Consider the following 24,305-nt stretch of genomic DNA (forward strand, 5'->3'; position numbering starts at 1 on the left):
GTAGAGGGGGAAGTAGGCTCCCTGCTGAGCAGAGAGCCCGATGGTAGGGCTCCATCCCAGGACCATGAGATCATGACCTTAGTGGAAGGCAGAGGCTTAACCGACTGAGCCACCCAGGCACCACACATTCTGCCTTTCTTAATCATCACAGTTTAGACTGCATCTTTCTCAGAAGGAAAGTTGATTTTTTGTGTGTGTCTTATATCTTAGTCATCTTTACTTGTCATGACAAGTATATACTGTAGTGCTTCTTTGAGGACAAAAAGTGGGTCTTATAATCTTTGTGTCCACATAATATGTGGCCCAAGGCCTTCATACAAAGTTGTTAAGAAACAGGTGTTTTTTTTTTTTTTTTTTTTCGCTATCTTGGTCAGAGACAGCAAAATCTAAACAGTTCAGTTGAACCTGGATCTCCTATGAAAAAAAGCTAAAATACAGAAAACTTAAAATATTTTTCATTCATTATTCTTTACCAAGTATTCCTAGTCATGGTAGAATGTCTTAAAATAATCAAACTGGAAATTACCTTAATTCATTAACTATTTCATTAGATTTAAATTATTATTCATGTTTTCACTGCACTCCTCTCTTCTTCCAGTGAACTGTAAATTCCTCAAAGGAAGAGTCTCTACTTTCTAATCTCTCCTTAGCAGCAGTATCTACTAATGTGCCTCACATATAGTAAAATGCTTACTAAATCTTGACCATAAACATAAAGGGGTAAAATAAAGCTGGTTCATTGAACAAGGGAAATTCTATATGGCAAAAAAAGAGCAGTGGGGTGAATGATGGGACCATATACTGAAATGTGGAAGAAGGAAAGAAACGGGGTGGAGGGATGGGAAATCAAGAGCTTAGTTTGGGATATGTTAAACTAAAGACCTCTACTATACATTTAAGGGGAGGAGATGAGTAGGCAGCTTGTTACATCAGTCTGGAGCTGAAGGGACAGGTCAGGGCTAGAGATATAAATTTGGGAGTCATCAGCATATAGATGATTTTCAAAACCATGACTGCTGAATGAGATCACCAGGGGAGTGGGAGTGGAGACAAAGACAACATTGTCTTGGGGCACTCAGACATTGCCAAGAGGTTCCCCCATTGTGTCCTAGAAACCAAGTGAAGAAAGTATTTCAAGAAGGACAGAATAGTCAGTTACATCAAAATGCACTGGGGGAATGCATTAAAAAAAAATTTGAGAGCTATCAGATTTGGCAATATTGGGTTGACAAATTTTGATGAGCACCTTTGCAGTAGGGTGGAAAGCATGAAAGCCTAATCTCGGTGGGTTCAGGAGAGAAAGACGAGTAAAAAGAATAGAGAGAGTATGGAAAACTCTTTTGAGGAACACTGCACTAAGAAGAGCAGAGTGATGGGGAGGCAACTTGAGAAGTGAAATTGAGGGAAGGTTTTTTGTTTTGTTTTTAAGATGGAAGGTGTGTTTGGGTGAAGGCAGAAATGACCTAGCACATTAAAAAAAAAAAAAGATTAATGCAAAAAGAGAGGAAATAAACGCAGGAGCAAAATTCCTGAGAAGATGAGAAGGAAAGGAATCCAGGACACAGTGCAGAGGCTGGTCACAGAAGAAAGCAGGGAAAACTCACCCATTTTGACAGAAGGGGAGACAAAGATAAATCATAAGGGCAGATGGATAGAAAACCAGTTGTGGAAAGAATTCTTACCACGAACTCTACCATCCTACCCCAAACCTTCACCATCAGCTCTCTTTTCAGCTGGCCTCCTTTTATCTACTCACATTCTCCTAGTCTATCCTATATATAGCAGCCAGAGTATTTTAAAATATAAATGGCAACCCTTTCATTTAATTCCCCTTCTCAAAATGGTTCAGTGCTTTCCCATCTCACTTAGAAGGGCATCGAAAGTCCTATACAACCTTAGGCATCTGGTTCTTACTTACCTTTTTTTAACTTCATCTACCACTCTCCTTGCCAATTTGGTCTAGTCTCCTTGCTCTTCCATAAGCACATGAAACCATCCTCTCATCTCAGGGACTTTGATCTTGTTCTCTTTACACTCCTCTTCCAGGTTTTCTCAGAGATCCTTTTCTTATCAAAGTTTCTGCTCAAATGTCATTTTCTCACAGAGGCCCTCCCTAGTCCCCTAAGTCTCCCCTTCTCCTTCTGTCTTTTTTTAGAACACATCTCTACATGCCATTATAACATATATATATTCATTTCCTTTTCATTCTGCCACTGTAACGTAAACTCTACAAGGCAAAGACTTCATCTTTCAGTGCTTAGAAGACAGCACAAAGTAGATCTAAAATGTTTGTTGAATAAATGAATGAATGACTCATAAAAATACAGAGGGTCACGTTTTTCTGGATTAGGAAGATTTCAAAGATTAAAACTAACTTTTCTGAGTTTCCGATTTTATGAAAGAAAACCATTATGAAAGAATGCAACTCATTAATTCTACTTTTAAAAACCACATATAAGAAGATTAACTATGAGGTGTAATTTGCATTAAGCAGTTACCTGATCTTTGAGAAATTTTCTGATGTTTCGATGGGCTCTGGAACATTCTGTTAATAAGCTGAGAACTGGAGTTAGACCTTCTCTATAGCTGCTTCCCTATAAAGAAAACCAGACATACTGTATTAGTTTCTAACAGTATTACTTTCCTCTGTATAACTGAGCATGTTAATACTCCTTTTTTGAGGGAGAGACATTTTATGTTATTAAAGCAACATGAGCTTCCATTCCATCACTTAACTTCATGTTTATTAATGTCTGTTTTTATCCTCCCTGGATTTTCCTATGTTTTGTGGAGTCCTCACTGGCTCAGCCAATGGGCTTAAATGAATCAAAGGTTTTGATGACCCACCCGCACTACCTTGCTACCTTTTAATATAATTAACCTGAAAAAGGAAGTGAGAGATAAGAAAATAAGCAACTCACAACAAATGAAAAGTTGATGATTTTTTAAAAAGATAGCCTTTTGGTATTATGGAAAGAATTTATCATCAAGTTTTTGGGGGGATAATTTTTACTTCTAGGTCTTACAAAATACCTACATGGAAAAGTAATTAATTTTTCCTTTGCTTTCAGGCACCAGTCATAGTTTTAGTCTTGGATCAACAAAATTTTTGGCTTTAGGCAAATAAATTTGGTTTTTGCAATTAATCATATACTATAATAAAATGATTTCCAGGATATAATTACGTAAACATTAGCTACTTAAAAAAAAGCTTATATTTAAAAATCATGTCCTTGTGATGTCTGCATATATGGCACATTTACATTCTTTAGAAACGTCTTCCCAAGGCCTCCCATTTTATCAGTCTTACCTTGTCTATTCTCTTCTCCATAAAATTGAGTAAAACATGAATGGCTTCCATATTCATACCATTGTATACCATGGTATTCTTTTTCAAAACAGTTTCTTTCTCAGCCGTTTTATCACTGGGCAGTTCATCTAGTGTCGTTGCCTCTTGGGCTGTTTCTTCATGGGTTAATGGACAAATGAGAACATCCAAACAAGAGACCGGAACATTGCTTAAAAGGTTGACTGCATTGCTGAAAAGCAATTTAAAAATACAATATTTTAATTTCATTGAATAGTCTTTTAAAATGAAAACATAAGAAGAAGTTCAGAAATGACTTCTAGGAGCCAATTAAAATTTTTCTTTTTCAAAACAAGCCTTTAATATTACTTGGCATTTACTGACTAAGAGACAGAAAATAAAGAGAACTGTTTTAAATACACATATGACAAATTAGAAAGAACAGATGTTAAATGGACACACACAATCACATGATGTCATGTCACTTTCTGAAATGCTAAAATAGGAATTAGCTTTAGCACCAGCTCTTTAATTTTACTATGACACAATGCTAGCTTTATATTTTTTCCAGGGTTTTAAATCCTTTTGTGGAGCCACTGGTGTTTTATTATTCCTTAGATTATAACATAAAGCATTTGAGAAGCTGTATATAAGCAGCTTATCACAGGCAACAACATTAAAAACCAAATATTATAGGATTAAGTTTTGTTCTTTCTGGACATAAAAAATACAATTTTTAGATCATCCCATTTTTAAAAAGACATTAGCAGAAAATGGGTAATGGTGCTTTTTCTCCTTTTCTCATCACCAGGTCTCTTTAAAAGAGCCCAACATAGCCATTTCAAATCTTTATCCCCTAGGCCTTTCTGCTACGTTGTTAATGAACACAGGCACCTGGGATGCACACCAGTAGGGGGAACCCAAACCTTGTGTTTTTGGTATTCCTTAAAAATCTTGTTCTGTTGCTCAGTGTGTAAGAGATTAAAGTGACACTAATAATTTTAAAATTAGATATGTTCTCAATTAACAGATTTTCCTTCAGGCATTATTTCACATTCTTTCATCTAAAAGGAGGTGGTGTTCTCTGCTAACTGGATCTCCTAAGCCTGTGCCTCAGAACTTCCTGATAAACAACAATGGAAAGACAGGCATTACATTTCCTAGTGACAGAGAAGCAGATCTAAAAATAACCACATCCTGACTAAAAATAAACTCTTGCAAATGCAATGGAGAAGTCTAACCACTTGGAAACCAAACTCAGGGCTTAATCTATCTGATGCTGTCTTAATTTAGACCATAGTAGTTCTTTTTAATTTAGATTATAATGGTACCCTCAAAAATAAAACAAAGTAAGCAACAACGAAACAGAAATAATATATACATTTGTTTTCTTTCTTTCAGTCTGAAGTGTAGCTCTCATTTCTCCAAGAATGAGTATTTCCTTCCTTTCTTTTTATAGCATGGAAAAAATATTCATAAGAAATCAAAGTTTAAAAATTAGACAGTACAGAACAATGAGTAGTAATGTAAAAGGTATCAAAACAATCTGAGCCACAAACAAAAATAACAAGTCCTATGGATGAATGAGTCCTGGCAGAATACAAGTTATTTGGTGGTGCCCATGAAAAATCTGTTGCTACTGCTGTGATTACTACCTGCTACTGTTAAACGATGGCCCTAATTTTGGTTATTTGTTAAAAAAAAATCACAATTGGTTGAAATACAATGCTTTCCCCACAAACTTTCTTTTAAAAATTTTTGCAAACATCTGTAGTTCCTTATCTAGACTTAAAAATGTTTCACTTCTGACTTAAGCATTTGGAAACTGTTATTAAATATCACAGATTCACTGGGGATGAAAAGAAATAAAACAAAAGAACTCTACCATAGAATTACTTTCTACAACTGTATAAACCATTTTGAAATGTTAGGATTTTTTTTCAACACATAAGGCAATAGGCACTGAAGTCCATTGATAATATGATTCTCTAAATCCACCATAGAGACCACACTGAAAAGTTCAAGATGATGCATTTCATTACAAAGGAATGTTTCCCTTTAAATTCATTTAAAATAAGCAGTTTCTAGGAATCTGGTAAATTTAAGAAACCAAATGTAGAGTTTGATTCAACAAATATTTGGAGGTTTTAGGCTTTTCAAGGAAAGTTCCCATTTTCACTTTTCTTATTAAACAACTGGGTTTCCAAACAACTACAAAATTAATTTTCTGGCTCACTGTGTTTGAGCTATTCTTTTTAAGTAAGGAAGGCCCGCTTTTTGAGCTCTGTCACTTCTCTGACAGTTTTATTTGTGGTAGAAGAGTGTATGAAATTCTCCAGCTACCAGGAAGTCAGTGACTATGCACAGATCCGCACAATGGTGTTTGCATTCCTACTCCAGGGGGTAGAAATACTGTGTATATTACTCTCCCCTTTTCAGCTTCCTAGAGATCATTAATCACTGGGACATGACATCCTCCTACTCATGCTCCCAGCCCCCTCCTGATATGCAGATTCAAAAGCAATGCCTATTTAGAACTCCTTAATGCCCTGATTAAAGCCTTGTTAGTTGTGGGGGAGGGGAGGCAATCTAAAAATCCAGTCTTGTATCAATCATTGGACTAAACATAATTTAATACCAAATGACAATGAGGTACATGATAATGGTACATGGAGACCTATAGCCATTAACAAATCTTCCTGGTTCAAATATATCTTCTTTATTTGGGGCTCACATATCTTTCCTTTATGGCTGAGAACTTACTTAAATGAACCTTAAGACCTCCAAAAGACTTCCTCCAGAAGATGTAAATTCCTAACTTTAGCTTGATTCAGTAATTATTTATTACTTGTGTCAGGCATTGTTTTATGAAGCAAAGAGACAAATCCCTGTCTTTGGGGAGCTTATTTTCCAGCATGGAGAGGACAGTCAATGAAAAGTAAACAAAAGAAATAAGATAACTAAATAGCATGATAGAAGGTGATAAGCGGCCTGGCGGAGAAACCCAGGAAAGTCAGATAGAACAGGTGGGTTATAATTTTGAATAGAGTGATTAGGCTAGACCTCACTAAAATGGTGTCATTTAAGCAAAGAAATGAAGTGAGGTAGTGAGCCATGTGACAATGTAGGGAAAGAACATTTCAGAAAGAAAAGCAAGAGCAAAGGCTCCAAGGTAGAAGCAGTGGCATAAATGAAGAACTGTAAAGAAGTTGGTGTTGCCAAACCACTATATATAGAAAAAGGAGTAGGACAGGAGATCAGGTATGGCCAGATTGGTCTTGCAGGCTCTTAAAATTTAATTTTATGCTCAGTGAAGTGATAGCCACTGTAGGGTCTTTCATGGAGATACAGTCTGATTTACCTAAAAAGGGTCATTCTGACTACTGCATTGAGAAAAGAATGGCAGGACATCAAAGGTGAGAAGAATCAGGATATCACTATAAAATTCAGGTGACTGAATATGATGATAATAGTGAAGCAGTTACATCCAGATACATTTTGAAAGACATTGACAGGCCAGTTGTGAAGTGTGAGAATCCAAGTTCAAGCCTTAGCAAGTGGAAAGCTGGAGTTGCCATAAACTGAAATGGAAAACACTGCAGGAGAAGCAGATTTTCAGGGGAAGACTAAGAATTTAATTTTGGATATGTTAAATTTGGGATATCTATTCGACTTCTAAGGGGAGATGTTAATAGGAAGTTAGTAGCAAGAGTTTGGAGAGGGAGATCTGGATTAGAGATAGAAAGCTGAGGGATCATTAGCATATAGATGGTGTCTGAAGACAAAAGGTTGATTAAATTGGGGAGGGAATGCCTGTGGACTAAAAAACTGTGAGGGCTGAACCTGGGGCACTCTATTGTCTAGAAGCTGAGGAATTGAGGAAAAAATTACAACTAGTGAGGTAGGAGGAAAACCAGGATAGCATGGTATCCTGGAAGAAAGTACATACGCAAAAAGTGGGGTGTCAAATGATGTGGGACAGATCAAGTAAGATGACAAGAAGTGTCCACTGGGTTTTGCAAAATGGAAGTCACTAGTGACCTTAGTAATAGGCATTCTGGTGGAGCCATGGCTCTAAAGCCCAAGTAGATAAAATTCGAGAACAGTAGAAGAACCAGATATTTAAGAGAAGACTGGAGCCACTGCAGGTGAGAAGTGTCCAGAAAACTTTGGATAAGATACCGATGGAAAGACTCCTGAATGCTGCTCTCAGCAAAGCATAGCTTTTTAACCCATAGTGACCTGGTCATTGTTCTCTAAACATGCCATAGACACAAACTCTTTTCTGTGTTTGGCCATGGGTTCTCCTGCCTAGAAGAATATTCTCATTCTTTAAGACTAACTTAAACCTCACTTCATTCTCAACAAATATTTACTATGCCTTGTGCTAGGCCCTAAGTATACCATGTAAAGCAAAGGACAAGGCAGGGAGGGGCCTTGGTAGACAATGAGACCAGAAAAGTACATGTATGTCTGTGTGGAGTGGGGTAGGAGTATTATAAAGGGGACTGCCATGATAAGATGTAGGTTATAGCCAGATGGATTACTGATGACCTTAAACCAGAGTTATTCTGGCAAAGAAAAAGGTACAGATGCCAGGGAAACATAGATTTCCCTGATAAGGGGGCAGATTATTAATAAATGCAAAATGACAATACAAGTTTGCTCTTAAACATAAAGAGAGAGGGGAGCCAAAGAGGATTCTAAGCAGAGATCTTCTTTTTGAGAAACAACTCTAAATGCAGTGGAGAGGATGGATCAAACTGTTGGGTTAGGTAAAACTGTCCCACAGGTCAGAGCAGCCTGAGTTTAGAAGTGGAAAAAGAAGGTGGTCTGACAGATCTGGGGTTGGGTGCTTCAAGACTAGCAAGACATGACAATGAGGGCATACAGATAGGTTGAAATGATGAACCAATGCTTTAGAATAGAAAGGAAAGAAGGTAAACCCATAGAGGGCTCATAGGTAGGAGAAAGAGGAATCACCAGGAAACCAGAGGTCTGGATGAGGATGGAGAACAGGTATAGATAGTATGAGTAAGGAAGACTTTACTCATCATGTTAGACCACAGTGAGCTAGTCTTTTAAATTCTATTAGCAATTATTATTTTTTAAAAAGATCTTATTTATTTATTTGACAGACAGAGAGAACACATGTAGGCAGAGAGGCAGGCAGAAAGAAAGGGGGAAGCAGGCTCCCCACTGAGCAGAGAGCCCAATGCAGGGCTCGATCCCAAGACTCTGAGATCATGGCCTGAGCCGAAGGCAGAGGCTCAACTCACTGAGCCACCAGGCGCCCCTCTATTAGCAATTATTATTTGGATAATTAACTCACTGGGAAACTACTCAAAAACTATCTTGCGATAGCTCTTCTATTATGGTCTTGAATTATTTTTAACTTTTCATAATATTTATGTCTTGTCTCCTCATTTAGACTTTATGTTTCTCCAGGGTATGCACTGTGGATATCTCTTCACCTAGATAATGGTTATTCACCGTAAGAATCAGGTTAAAGAGCTAGGAGCTTTAATGATAACAAAAAAATAAAATAAGAACCCCCTTCTGCGATCTCTCCAAAGTAAACTCTCTTGTTTTCTGTCTACCTACATAAGCTTGTCCATGTCTTACACAACACTCATCAAAATAACTGCGCTTATTTACTTACATGTCTATTTTACCCCCTAGCTGGTAAGCCCTGGAGAACACAGATTATACTAAATTCATCTTTGTTGTCCTTAAGTTCCACATAGTGCCTAGCATATAGTTAAGTGCTCAGTTAATAAGTAGAAGCCAAAAATGATATCATCCAATTTTCAAACTTCTACAAAAAAATTTTTTATTGAAGTATAGTTGATATATGATGTTATATTAATTTCAGTTGTACAACAACATAGTGATTCGACAATTCTATACATTACTCAATCTCAGTGTTCACACAATAAGTGTAGTTACCACCTGTCACTAAACATTATTACAATATAACTGACTTGATTCCCTATGTTGTACTTCTCATCTCTGTGACTTATTTATTTTAAACTGGAAGTTTGTACCTTTTAATCCCCTTCACCTGTTTTAACTGTTCCCCCATCTCCTCTCCCCTCAATTTTCAAACATTAATTAAAAGTTGGTCATGTGTGGGACGCCTGGGTGGCTCAGTTGGTTAAGCCGCTGCCTTCGGCTCAGGTCATGATCCCAGGACCCTGGGATCGAGTCCCGCATTGGGTTCCTTGCTCGGCAGGGAGCCTGCTTCTCTCACTGCCTCTGCCTGCCTCTCTGCCTGCTTGTGCGCACTCTCTCTCTCTGGCAAATAAATTAAAAAAGTCTTAAAAAAAAAAAAATGTTGGTCATGTGTAAGACATTATGCCTAGCTAATGCTGTGGTGGTAATCATTTCACAATATGTAAATCTATCAAATCAACAACATTGTATACCTTAAACTGAAACAATGTGATATGTCCACTGAATCTCAATAAAGCTGGAAAAAAAGACATTGCTTAGGATTGTAATGAGGTATCATTAGGTACTAAATTGTCTCCAGTATATGAGATAAATTAGTCTAAGCAAAGAAACAACAAAAAAGGCAGGGAGGTAAGTACTTTTTAAAGACACACAGGCTCATTGAGTGTGGGGGAAAAGAGAGAAAGCATTTTGTAGATGCCAGTGTGCTAAGTTAAAGAAATGAGTTGAAAGGCTAATATAAATTAAATCAGATCTGGTCCTCCACTCTCCTCACCTCTCTAGCATTTAAGCCATTCCCCTTTCCCCCTTCTCTCTAAAATAAAACAAAACCACAACCACATCCACATGCAACTGTTTTTGGCAGTTTATGCATAAGCTTACTGATTATGGATGAGAGGGTTGAAAATACTTTCAGGAAGATAACAGAGATGAACCGAATTAGGATGTCCTTTAATGTATCAAAAAAGATGACTCAAACCAACAATTTACTTGTTACTTTAAGTACAGACAAAAGGTGGGGCGCCTGGGTGGCTCAGTGGGTTAAAGCCTCTGCCTTCTGCTCAGGTCATGATCTCAGGGTCCTAGGATCGAGCCCCACATTGGGCCCTCTGCTCAGCAGGGAGTCTGCTTCTCCCTCTCTCTCTCTGCCTGCCTCTCTGCCTACTTGTGATCTCTGTCAAATAAATAAATAAAATCTTTAAAAAAAAAAAAGTAGAGACAAAAGGAAATGAAATAAGTAGATTTTAAAAACTATCTAAGATGATGATTAGTGGAAATAAAGGTTAAGGTCAACTGTCTATGTGAGCTTACTCATTTAATCTCTATGTCCCTGTCCTCTTGATTGCTCTGGGGGTGGGGAAAAAAAGGAGACCGCACATCAGAAAAAGCTGTTGCCTAGCCATGTTTCTATTCACTTGTCTCCTGGAGGAGCCTAGTAGACTCCTGGCATGCACATATTATAGAACATCCCTGGCTTGAGAAAAACTTAGATGAATGGAAAATAGATTTCTCTACATGATCACAGGATATACATAAAAATCCTAACAAAATATCAAAATCAAAAACAACTTTTAAAAATATATCTGGAACTAAGTATTGGACCTAAAAGCCAGTGTGCTTATTGTAATAATAGTAAAAGAAGTGGCGGGGGCAGCAGTGTGACAGCAGAGGTGACAGCAGCTCGTACACTTGTTGAGTGCTTCCCCAGTGCAGGGACAGAGTGCTTTATTAATTTCTCATTTAATTGTTACCACAACTCTTTGAGTTTTAATGCATAATCATACACTATCCAGGTTTACCTATTTTGTTACATTCTTCCTTAAAGTGTCAAAAAGAAAAAATAAACTTACAAAATAACTTTAAAAAAAAGGGACAAAATGTTACTTTGAAAAACATTCCAATTTTTTTGTTTTAACTTTGCCTTAAACACACACATGATTTTCTGTATAAACACTGAAATATAAATATGCAGAATTTAGTGGGTATTACACTATAAATAAATACATAGAATTTAGTGGGTATTAAAATCCTAGTAAGTTTCCTAATATAGCCCTTTGAGGTTAATCCAGTTTTCTCTGTATTTAAATGGCTTAGCCTAGAGTCACTACTCTCAAATGATACTAATCACTTTAATTCCGATTAAAGGGACATGCAAGGCCATTCCAGATAAACTGTCAAGTCAGCAGCAACTTCAATCTCCTAGGAAAGGCTTTGAGATATACTCCTATATCCTGTTTGTGGTTCTAGGGAAATCTTATTTACAGTGTAGCTAATAGATATTTTATCAGAGCAACTTTTAAGATAAAAGTAAATTTAAAGTAAAATATCTTTAAAAAGAATACTTAAAGCAAATATTATCAGAAAGAAAATAAAGAAATCTGATTACTTTTTTAAAAATCTGGTTTGTTTTTTTTTTAAGATTTTATTTATGTATTGGACAGAGAGAGAGATCACAAGTAGGCAGAGAGGCAGGCAGAGAGAGAGGGGGAAGCAAGCTCCCCGCCGAGTAGAGACCCTGATGTGGGGCTTGATTCCAGGACCCTGAGATCATGACCTGAGCCGAAGGCAGAGGCTTAACCCACTGAGCCACCCAAGCGCCCCTAAAAATCTGGTTCTTAAAACCTCTCCTCTTGCTTTTTTGATAAATACTGGGTGCTGTGTTAAAATATTAAACTTATCAGAGAAATCCTTAGCAATGTTTTTTTGTAACTAGTGTAACAATTCCCAAAACACTTTCTCCTTATTCTTTATTTTTTCTTTTATTACAAAGACTTTATTTTTTTAATTTTTTATTTTTAAAGATTTTATTTATTTATTTGACAGAGACACAGCGAGAGAGAGGGAACAGAAGCAGGGGGAGTGGGAGAGGGAGAAGAAGGCTTCCCGTGGAGAAGGGAGCCCGATTTGGGGCTCGATCTCAGGACCCTGGGATCATGACCTGAGCCAATGTTTAACGACTGAGCCACCCAGGTGTCCCTCTCCTTACATTCTTGTATGAATGCCATTTAACTTATAATAATTGATTTCCAAAAGAAAAAGCCATCAGTTTACTCCTGTTCTTATTGTAAATCCATTTTTAAAAAGTTTTAGCATCTGTATTTTTAGTGTCTCGATTATGATAAAAATTATGAGTCAGAGTGTTTAAATTGTTGTAGAGGCCATGATTTATTGCACTTAATCTGATTATTTTTTAAAGGCACAGTCTCAAGAAAATTAAAGGAACTTTTGATCTGTAGCTGAAGGAAAAGAAATCACACTTTTTAATTGTGAATAAAATAATCTTTTGAATGTTTGCAGGGCAGAGTACATAAAGATAACCTACCAACAAACTCTGTAAATATCAAATAATAAATTGTTGATCATAACTAAAATAATAAGGATTTGATTGAAAAATAATAAGGTTATGCTTCATTTTTACACTTTGTTGTGTTTCTATGAAGTTTTATTTAAGCCATATTTTGAAAAATAGAATATTGTAAATGTAGGTGCTTTCTACTATTAAGAGGAATCCAAATTTATTTATAAAGCAGAGTTAATGCCAAAGTTAATTGTTTGCAGATTTGAATTTATTTGAATTGTTTAAAATACCATTTGTATTTGGGGTACCTGGGTGGCTCACTTGGTTAAGCATCTCCTTTCGGCTCAGGTCAGGATCCTGGAACCCTGGGATTGAGCCCAGTGAGTCAGGCACCCTGCTCAGTGGGGAGTCTGCTTCTCCCTCTCCCTCTGCTTCTCCCTCTCCCACTGCTTCTCCCCTCTCATGCTCTCTCTCTCTCTCAAATAAGTAAATAACATCTTTAAAAAAAAAAACCCACTTGTATTTTTAAAGAGTAAAGCACCATAAGCGGTCTTATGTTAAAGTCAGAAGTGTTGTTATTGCAAGTCTGACCTAGAATAGAAAGAGAACTAGAAAAACGCATGAACTCAATTCTTACAGAATGACACATTTTAGCAGTAGTCCACCAAGAGCTCCAACAAGCCAGTCACAACACCTGAACTATTTTTTAAATATTAATACTTGAGACTGTGACCCAATTTTTATAATAAGTTTTAAAAATTTAATTAATACATATTGCTTATGGTATACTTTTTGGTAACTACTCTTACAGTGGAATCAGTGAGACTATTGAGTGCAGTAATGAAAAGCAGGGTTCAAATCCAAGTCCTGTCACTTACTAGGGCTGTGTAATCTCAAAGAAATTGCTTCATTTTTCTATGCCCCAATTTCATGGCCTATCAAAAAGGAAGAATAGCAGTAACATCATAAGATGAGTACGCTGATTAAAGTAAGTTAATCTTTATAAAGCACTTACCATCGTGTCACACATAGTACTCAGTAACTACTGAACTGTGCTATTATTACTGTTACTCTGGGTTTTATTGTTGAATGCAACAAATGCCAAATTCTCTTTTGTTGGGACTCAATTTAACAAAGTCAAAGGGAATAGAATGAAAATTTCTCATCAGGGCACGGTAATGATTTCTCAACAGTTACCAGACTTACTGTAATATTTTCACTTTCTTGTGCTTTTAACAGCAAAAATTAGATGCATTAAAACAAGAATTGATGATACTCTTCACTGAGATATCAACACAGAGGTTACCTACCTGTGCAGCTCTTCTGTTTTGTCTTCGGTTGGACCTACGATTAGTAAACAATGGCGAAGGACAGCTGCCATGACACGGAACTGATGAGAATCACTCTATAGCAAATAAAAGAGACAAGAGGAAAAATTTGGGATTAAATGCCTTAACGAAGGAGCTTGGTGTATTACGACCTTCCTCGGAGTTATCTTATGGCCCACCTACCTCCCCCCCCACAACGGTCATTCTTATACCATACATAATAGAAGTTAGGATACTGTAGAAAAAGTTCTCAGTACTAAGTGAATAGTTACTTAGTCTCATATGAAGAGCTACAACCACCTCCAGAAATGGCTGAAAGTAGACGGTACTGATCTAGCCGCTCCCTAAGGGCATGTCAGGCAAGGAGATGCATGATCAACATCCATGCATTTCCCACTCTGTTTTACAGTAAGATTCAATTCACCTAATGATCTTTGCCATTTCCAGAAAGCCTAGATTCTTTTGATAGTATACTGTTCCAGTCTGCTAATTGTTATAAAAGTTTAAATAGATATAATGTTATCAGATATTTTAAGAGCAGGTTATATATCCTTAATGCCTCATTTCTTGATTTTCAAAAGCAATTAGGTTAAAATCTATAATCTATCAACTTCATTTTAATGAGTCTTCTTAATCTGCTAGCTTCCCCAAATCTTGCTAATTCCTCCCAAATTACTGGCAAGTGATGAAAAACAAGTGATCTGAGTTTAATCTCCTATTCTCCCAATGTTTACTCACTTATTGGTATTAAAGACTCATAGAGAGTCAAAGAGAAAAAGGCAAGCAGTAGGAAATAAGCTAAATTATGAGTAATCACTTAGTTTACCTCCTCTTTTTTAGTGAGCTCTTGGGCCACTACAATTTCTCTAGTCACCTGCATCGAAGTCATCTCTCTCTTTGTCCAGATTTTTAATAATTAGAAGACAGATAAAATGAGTGATAATTATAATAGAGATCCTGTGTACGCTATACTTCAGGAAGTCACCAATTACTTCAAAAACTATTTAAAAATTCAAAAAACTTTATAAAAAATTTTAAAACTTTAGTATATATTGATCTCAAGTCTGTGTAAAGTGAAATATACTCACATATTATACATATATTCATATATGTTCTTATATTCACATATATGTGAGAAGATGTGTCTTATAAAATCTAACAAACAATTGAGCACAATTTCATTACTCATAATGCAGAGGACAGTATTTTAAGCATAAAATTATTATATGTTTATTTGTAAGAGAGGAAGGCCTCAGTGGCACAACGGAAAAAGCTCTGCATTTGGGAGTCTAGTGTCTAAGTTGTGACCTTAGACAAGTCATATAGCTTCTCTGAGCCAAAGTTTCCCCACAGGCATCTCCACACATATGTGACTGGTAGGGTCATAAAAGAATTAGAGGATGATACACAAGGAAGTGCTTAGCACTTGCAATGGAACATTTGAAGATGAGGGGAATAATGAGGGAGAAAGGAAACAGAAGATAGAGCTGAAATGAGTGATAATGAAATAATCGTGTGCTGGGGAAGGAAGGAAGAAAAGGGGAGGAGGAATCAGTGAAATGCCAGAGACACGAAGACTGGCAGGGTTGACCCAGCCACTGTCCCATTCGCCATCCATTTTCAAATGCCTGAAACAAAATTCTCTAATATGTAAACACACTTTTACTTACCCCAAATTACACGAAGCACATTGAAACACATGTAAATTCTTCCATATAACTTTTTTTGTTTGTTTTTTAAGATTTATCCATTTATTTTAGAAAGAGAGAGATCAAGTTTGAGCAGTGGGCAGGGAAGAGGGAGAGAGAAACTCAGACTCCACACCTAGCCAGAATCCCACATAGGGCCCAATCCTGTGACCCTGAGATCATAACCCTAGTCAAAACCAAGGGTCTGACGCCCAACTGTCTGTGCCACCCAGGTACTCCTTCCATTTCTTAACTCTTAATAAGATATTTTCCCTGGTTTTGAAAATTAAGTGGGAATGCACTTCCTTTTAAAAGGATTTTAAGATTTTCCTTAGGTGCGTGAGTGGCTCAGTCAGTTAAGTGTATGACTATTGATTTCAGCTCAGGTTATGATCTCAGGGTCATGAGACCGAGACCTGCGTCGGGTTCTATGCTGAACGAGGAGTCGGCTTGGGATTCTCTCTCTCTCTCCCCCTTCCCACCCCCACGCACTTGCTCATACATGCTGTCTCTCAAAACAAAATAAACACTAGATTTTCCTTTATTCTAGATATCACGGTTCTCTTTGCACACTGATACTGATAAGATTCTTGCAAAACTATCCATTTTGGTCTTTTTACTTGAAACTGTAAACCAAAATCCTACTTCTTTCCATCCCATTTCCTCATGTCCCAACTTTTGTAACACAATTCCCAAGTTGTACTTATGTCTGCAATGCCCTTTTACCATAAATCCACTAAATTCTCTTTATTTCTGTCCCCAAAACAACTGCTGAAATCCATGGATTGTTTCCCCCACTCCTGGCATCACCAATTCCTTTTTATCTCCTAGGTCTCAGCTAAAACATTTTATCAGAGAAGGCTCTTCCTTATCCACTTAATCTAAGTAGGCTTCTTCCTTCATTATTTTCTATCACTATCTTATTATGATTTCTTTCATAAAATCATAACTTGTAATGCCACACTTGCATTTCCATTGTTTTCTCCACTAATCTGGTAACTTTAGAAGTTTAGAGTGCATATGTTTAATAGGTGTTCAATATTTATTTATTTATTTATTTATTTATTTATTTATTTATTTATTTATACAGGAAGAGAGAGAGGAAAGAGAGAGAGGCAGAGGGAGAAAGAGAATCCCAAGTAGGTTCCACACCCAGTGTGAAATCCATGTAGGGCTCAATCCTACAGTTCTGAGACCATGATCAGGCTGAAACCAAGAGTCCGATGCTCAACTGACTGAGCCACCCAGATGCCCCAATATTCAATAATTTTTAATGTAAATTATAAGTAAAACAAAAAAGAGATCATCAGTGGGCAGCTAGATAAATTTTCACAAAATGAGCACATCCATATAACCAACACAAAAATGATCCAATGTCAAGATCAAGAACTCCAGAATTCTGCTCACGGCCTCTTCAGATGACAGTCATCTGTTCTTCAAGGGTAATTCTAGTTTCTAACATTACAGGTTAGTGGTTTTTGTTGTCATTCGAGTTTGCTTGAATGAAATCATAAAATATAGGCCCTTTTGTGTCTGGTTGTGAGATTCATCTAGGTTGGTATGTGTAGCTAGTCTACACATTTTCATCACTTGTGTTCATTTTCATCACTTGAGAGTAGTGCTATTTGAGGTGCAGTCTGTGGACCAGTGTCAATCCACACCCTGCCTGCCACTGATCTGCAGTGCCCTCAGTGCAAAAAGTGTGCATGAGCATTTAGAGACTTTTCCAGTTTGACAATGTATGTAATATTGTATTATACAAGAGTTTTATTCTGATAGCTAGGGCAAAAAAGAATCTGGTCCTTCACCACAGTTAGTTTAAGAAAGCACTGCTGAATGCAGTGCATATATTACACTTTACTTATCTATCCCACTCTGGATGGACACTTGGACTGTTTCCAGTTTGGGGCTATACTGATGGGTACTGCTGTGAATATAATTTCTTATGCCTCATCTGCTGTGTCAAGCTTTAGACTATACTGTCAAATAGTGTTTCCAAGTGTTTATACCAACTTACACTCCCACTAGTTGCTCTACAGTTGTGGCAACACTTGGTATTGTCAGAGTTATAAAATTTAATCATTCTTTTGGGTGTGCAGTGGTCTCTTATTATGCATTTTCCTGATGACTAATGAAGTTGCATATGACTACTTCATTTGGATACCTCTTTTGTCAAATGCCTGTTCAAGCCTTTTTGCTGATTTTTTAATTGGGTTGACTCTGTATGGATTTGTAAGGCTTTTTAATGTATTCTGGATAGAGTTCTTTATAGATGTGTTGTAAATAACTCCTCTGTTTTGGTGGCCTGCTTTTTTACTTTCTTCTCTTGATGAGCTCATTTTAATGAAGACCAATTTGTCAACTCTTCCTTTAAAATTTGATTTTTATTTTGTCTTGTTTTAGAAATCTTTGCCTACTTAAGAAATGTTTGATAGATAAAGTAATGAAGATAACCTGTTTCCTTCTAAAAGCTTATTATTTTACCTTTCATATTTAGGTCCTTATCTATCTCAAATTAATTTTTGTGTATGGTATAAGGTAAGGATTCAAATTAGTTTTTCTTCCATAAAGATATACAATTGATCCAGTACAACTTATTAGAAAGTCCACTCTTTCCCCACTGCACTTCAACATTACCTGTTTCATAAATGAGTTGACTATATATGTGTAGGTTTATTTCTAGACTCTATTCCATTAGTCTGTCTCAGTCAAAATTTGCTAAATGAATGCTACCATTTAAGAAGTATTAGTTAACAAAGGTTAGAGTGGATACTATTTTCTAGTATTGGCTATTCTGCTGTATGACTTTCCATAAGTAATTTAAACTCTGAACTTTCGTGTCCTTTTTTTTATCAAATGGGGTTAATGCTCCTGTGTCAAAAAGATGCTGGGAAGATTAAATATAATTACTCTTTATAAAATATTACACAAATGCAGTTTATATAACTATAATTTACTTGCTTCATCTTAGTTTTGATATCTTTAAGATATCTATATTCTCTCCTCTGAAATCATACCTTTCAGATATCAATATTCTGTCCTCTGAAATCATTATCTCCAAAGGTTGAGAAGAAAAAAAATTCACCAGGGATGAAGGGAGAAGAAGAGACAGAAAGCAAACAGCCTTGCTGTGATAGTGGAAATCAAAATAAGGTAACACTCAATTAAAAGGGAGATAAAAACTCAGGAAAGTCTTTGGGATCTCTTTATATAGTCCTTACTTCTTAATTACAGATTCTACTACTGTCCTGCTGCCTTTTTTCTCCTGTGCAAACTGTGGAATTTGTTTGGTAAATGTATGGATTTCCTCACATCTTTCCATTCCAAGTGTCAACTGATCTAATCAATGCCTGTGAAAGTCTGAAGGGAGCAAACTGCACACCAAGTCCTAATCTTGTATTGTTATCCCAGGACAGTTCTAATTTCTTCAAGAAGGTTTAGGAATGTGTGAAAATTTGATTTCTTCAAGAAGGTTTAGGAATGTGTGAAAATTTGATTTCAATTCCATAAAAAGTGAAAGACATTCAGACACAGACATACACATACACAGAAGTATACACACATTTAACTAGAAATACAGCTATCTCAGGTAACATTTGACCCTGTTTTACCCTAGTCCTTCTGCTTTACCTTTACCAAGGTTATTTGTCCTGCCAAATTGTATATATTCAAAATTCTCTGTCTCCTCACAGGCAAAGATAATGTATTTTACCTCTGCATCTTTTTCATTGAACATGGTGCTGGGCACAGAGTAATAATACTATGCTTTTTTGAATTAATTTACAAGGGAAGATATAAATGTTATAGAGTGCTGTAACTCTAAAAAGGCTAGAAATCTGCTGCTCTAAACAATGTTATTAAATGTTTTGGCTTCTAGTTAATTCTGTAATAGCTTTGACTTTTTTTTTTCAGATTTTATTTATTTATTTGACAGAGATCACAAGTAGGCAGAGAGGCAGGCAGAGAGAGAGAGGGAAGCAGAGCAGAGAGCCTGCTGAGCAGAAAGCCTGATGTGGGGCTCAATCCCAAGACCCCAGGATCATGACCTGAACCGAAGGCAGAGGCTTTAACCCACTGAGCCACCCAGGTGCCCCAGCTTTAATTTTTTTTTAAAGATTTTATTTATTTGAGAGAGAGAGAATATGAGCAGGGGTAGGGGCAGAGGAAGAAGGGGAAGCAGACTATGTGGAGTGGGGAGCCAGACATAGGGCTTGATCCCAGGATCCTGATATCATGACCTAAGCCTAAGGTAGATGCTAACCAACTTAGTTATCCAGATGCCCCAACAGCTTTGACATTTTAAAAGGTATCATAAACTTTTCCTTCTTCCCTGCTTACTTTGGATTTTTTCTCCTATATATTTCTCTATATTATACTTTATTTTTCATTAAACAAATATTTATTGAGTGTGTACTCTGTCCTGGGTTACGTTGCTTAGCAGAAAGACTATGCCAATGAGGTCAGATAAACCCTCAAAGATCTAGAACATATGGTATTTGAAGCATCTGTGCATTACGGAGGTGACTCTTATTTTTAAACATACAGAAAATATAGAGAAGAAAAGTAAGTAATGTAACAAACAGTTGTATATCCATCTGTGTTCATATGTCTGATTTTCCTATTAGACTGTTAGTTCTTTGAGGGCAGTGATGCTTTCTTCATCTCGTATCTTGTATCCCTAATGTAGAACTCAGCATATATCGGGCACTCAATATTTACTGAAAGGATGATTCAGCAAAAAAACATGGCACAGCTTGAAGCTTTATTTTTATTTAATTAATATCATGTCCTTTTCCCACATTCCCTTTCAAGTCTCTAAAATAATCATGGCACTAACCTCTTCTGTTACTATGTGACATTCCCAAATAACTCCTATGGACATTCACTGTTTTATCTGACTTAAATGCATCTTTTGACTACTCAGATATTTGTATTACTTCTCTGTTTGCTCTTGGTTGTCTGGCTCTACCATGTCTGTTGGTCCTTGTGTCTTCTCGTTACAATGCACTGATAACAGAAAGCACTGCAGAAGGGAGTGTGTGCTAAGTGAGGGATCTCTACGGTAACATGCTTAACTCCATCAACAAAGAGATTTAGCAAAATGTTAAAGGAGGAGGAAGACAAGACCATTTCAGTTAATGTTTCTAGAACTGACTTCAGGTCCTGCTAAAGGAGCCTTTGACAATCTTAAACATTATACTACCTTTAGGAAAGGGAAAGAATGAGACAGAGGGAAGGAGGAAGTGAGGGAGACAGAAGGACACCGTGTGGAAATAAGCCCAGCTACATTTCCTACTGAATGGAAAGGAATCTCCAAATTAATCTGCTGATGGTATCAGCAGGCAGGCAGGAATTTAACACTGAGGCATGAACCTAAAATGGACAAACGGCACTAATCTGGTAAGCCTCAAGAAAAACCTAGTCATTAATTTTCTGGTTTTGATGAACTGTAAGTGAACAGTGATTAAAAATACCTATAAAACAGTTAAAACTCAAACCAAACATTTATATTTTCTGTAACAGTTGAGCTGTCTAATAGATAAAGATCTTTATTTTTTATTTTTATTTTTTTTAGATAAAGATCTTTAAAGGTGAAATGCCCAGGGTCTGGAAAGGTATAAACTAGCACTCTTCTGAAGGGCAGTCTGGCAATACATATCAAAAACCTTTAGAGTTTTAAAAAATCTTTTGGGCCCAATAATTTCAGGAATTTATCTACAAAATTTTATAATAAGAAAATTCACTGCATTACCATGTAAAACAGCAAACAAATGCAAACAATCTAAATGCCTACACATAAGGAATTTGTTAAAGGTTGATAGATCTTTATGAAGGAATATTCACGTAAAAAATTACTTATTAAGTATAAAATGACTTATGAAGATTAGTTCCTCATAAGGATTTACCAACCTTTGACAAAGAGAATAAATTGGCGGTTAAATTATTTTTTAGGGGGCACCTGGGTGGCTCAGTGGGTTAAAGCCTCTGCCTTCGGCTCGGGTCATGATCCCAGGGTCCTGGGATCGAGTCCCGCATCGGGCTCTCTCTCAGCAGGGATCCTGCTTCCTCCTCTCTCTCTGCCTGCCTCTCTGCCTACTTGTGATCTCTGTCAAATAAATAAATAAAATCTTTTTAAAAAATTATTTTTTGGTTGCAGAACTCTTTTTATCCCCACATGATATCTAGTTACAACCTACTATAAAGAGAAAAAACAACAGCAACTGCAACAATCAAAGATGCTCTTTTGAAAGTGAGGGTGGAGAACCTGGAACTCATCCTATTCCTAGGAACTTTATGGCTTCAAGGAACATTTTGAAAACCACCACTCTTCAAGAACATTTACTGTGGAAAAAAAGATCAAGATTATAAAATGACTGCGTTTTTATAAAAAGAAATTACACATATGTTTATATTTACATACTATACAATGAAGAATGGTTAGAAAGGTATAGATCATATGCAAACAGGGATTATCTTCGAATGGAAGTTTTATAGGTGATTTGCACTTTTTTATTGCCTCTATACTTTTCCCCTTAGATCTACGATGAGCATGTATTTTCATTATGAGGAAAATAATATTAGTTATTTTTAAAGTTAAATGTTAAAGTTGGATTCTTCTGTATAATGAGTTTCCACTGTCCTTTTATTTCAGTAGCTATCTTCAAGCATTAACAAATCTTCAGGTGCTTGTTTCATTGGAGAAAGATGCCATTTGTCTGACAATCGAGGTGTTACTAAAATCCAAGTAAATGGGCTCTTACTGGCAAGTTTCTCTGCATCCTTTTTACAGATTTTCCTTATGTTAAGTTCTGAGTCCCTCCCTATGCTCTGATTTCTGGGTCTTTTCAAATGCTATTCAACTTCTGAGAAACGTTCACCTCCCCAGTTGTCAAACAGTTCCATTGTTTCGTCATCCTATCTCAGGAGACACCTTCACAGGTCTTCCCTGACTATGCTAACTATTTGGAATCATTGCACTGTTTCTCTCCTAGCACTGAACACAATTTGAATTATATATTTGTTTACTTATTTATTACCTATCCTACCAACAAAACTGAAGGCAGAGACTATGCCTATTATTTGCCAACATATTACACAATGCTGGCATAATATCTAGTAAATGGCCATAAATATTTATTGACTGACTGACTAAATGTTTGCTAAAATTTGAATCTGGAGACTCATGGAGACTGAATTGGTTAACACAACAACAACAACAACAACAAAAAACCTTTCCCATACTCTTGCCTAAAGAGTTGGCAAGATCCTGGTTTCAATACTGTTCAAATTTCTGATAACTTCAGTAATAGCCCAGAGTCACAATAACTGGGCACATTTTTATAATGGCTTTATCTACTGATCCACAACTCACAAGAAGCCCTAGGTCTGCAGAGATGCCTGCTTCAGGACTACTCATCCTTTCTCACGTATCTTTTGGAGAATAAACTTTCTAGTACCCAGAATGAGTAATTGTTGCTTCAACATCTTCAAAGCTTCTTCCAGCCCCACTATTAAACTAATGAAGGCTAATCTCAATTTACTGATATATATTACATGTCATTCCATACTTATACTGATGTGCGGCCATTGAATTATAATAAACCCTTTTAGTCAGGAATTGGAACAGTGTGAGCTACTATTTTGGGCACAATTTAAATAATAGGGGCTCCAACAATGGCAAACCAACAGTCTCAGAAGAGCTCTTGCAACTAAATGGAGAACTTAAAAACACCAAAACAAACAGTGTAAGAAAAATAACCATAGAAGGTACCAAATAAGCATAGAGACATAATATTTTAAATACTTCCAAATATTTGGTTTCAAAGCATAAATGGAGCATGTGGGCTTTCCACATCTTTTCCTGCCAAGTCTCAGGAAAAACTGACCATACTACAGTCATCTAAAACAGCTGTTAGGACTGATCTTCAAATATTTGGTCAAAATATAGACCTATTTGCACTTTAAAACTCAGATGCCTGCATATTCCCACTATAGCACTGTACTGAGATAATCCTCTCAAAGTAGGCTGCTGGCAAAAACAGATCTGTATTCATGGTGAGCACTGCTTCAAATGGACACAGCAAGATGTTAGCCTAAGTCCTCAAGTCAGCTGTCATAAAAGATAATTTACGCTGGCACCAAAATACTCCATTTCTTTCTTTCCTTATTCTTTTCTTTTTTTCTTTCTTTTTTTTTTTTTAAAGGCAGGAGCTCAATTTCACTCATCATTTAAGGTTAAAGAAAGAATGTAAATGTGAAATGTTAAGATTCTAGAAGCAAGGAAAAAAGTTTATGTCCATTTTGCTTACAGTTGTTGCTTCCTTAAGCTAAGTTTCTTGTTTAGCATATTGTTCTTGTGGGTACTTAGATATAGTCTATCAAATCTGCCTTTGGCTGCTGTAAGGTCTAAGCCACAGAAAAGGACCTTAGTCCAGAAAAAACCTTTCCCACACTGTGGTGTAACTGTATTTTCTAGAACTGTGTAAAAGTATGGATATCTAGTTGTAGCCCTACATTTCTGATAGTTATCTCATACTGTAACACTCTACGGATGATAGGGGATACACACAAGATCTTTTGCTCTTCTGAACAGACATGAATTCTGATTGATCAATTTTATCTGGCCTAATTTAGCTTATCTTTTCTTTGAGATGGCAATCATTGTAAATGCCTATAACTTTATGAATCATATTATTTTATTTCCCTTCAAATCTTCTCATTTAAACCTT

General features: G+C 36.5%; 1 protein-coding gene across 3 annotated transcripts in view; it reads right to left on the minus strand.

Moving 5' to 3' along the window:
- The window catches only part of RIC8B (RIC8 guanine nucleotide exchange factor B), a 97,683-nt gene that overhangs the window by 36,424 nt on the left and 36,954 nt on the right, over positions 1 to 24,305 (minus strand). For all 3 annotated transcript variants that reach the window (XM_080810747.1, XM_080810749.1, XM_080810748.1), the window contains exons 4-6: positions 13,871 to 13,965; positions 3,311 to 3,539; positions 2,499 to 2,594 (exon numbers count right to left, since the gene is read on the minus strand). In XM_080810747.1, the coding sequence (XP_080666873.1) occupies positions 2,499 to 2,594; positions 3,311 to 3,539; positions 13,871 to 13,965 (420 nt within the window). The remainder of the gene's footprint in view (positions 1 to 2,498; positions 2,595 to 3,310; positions 3,540 to 13,870; positions 13,966 to 24,305) is intronic.

Source organism: Martes martes (assembly GCF_963455335.1).
Source record: "Martes martes genome assembly, chromosome: 8".
Classification (NCBI taxonomy): Eukaryota; Metazoa; Chordata; class Mammalia; order Carnivora; family Mustelidae; genus Martes; species Martes martes.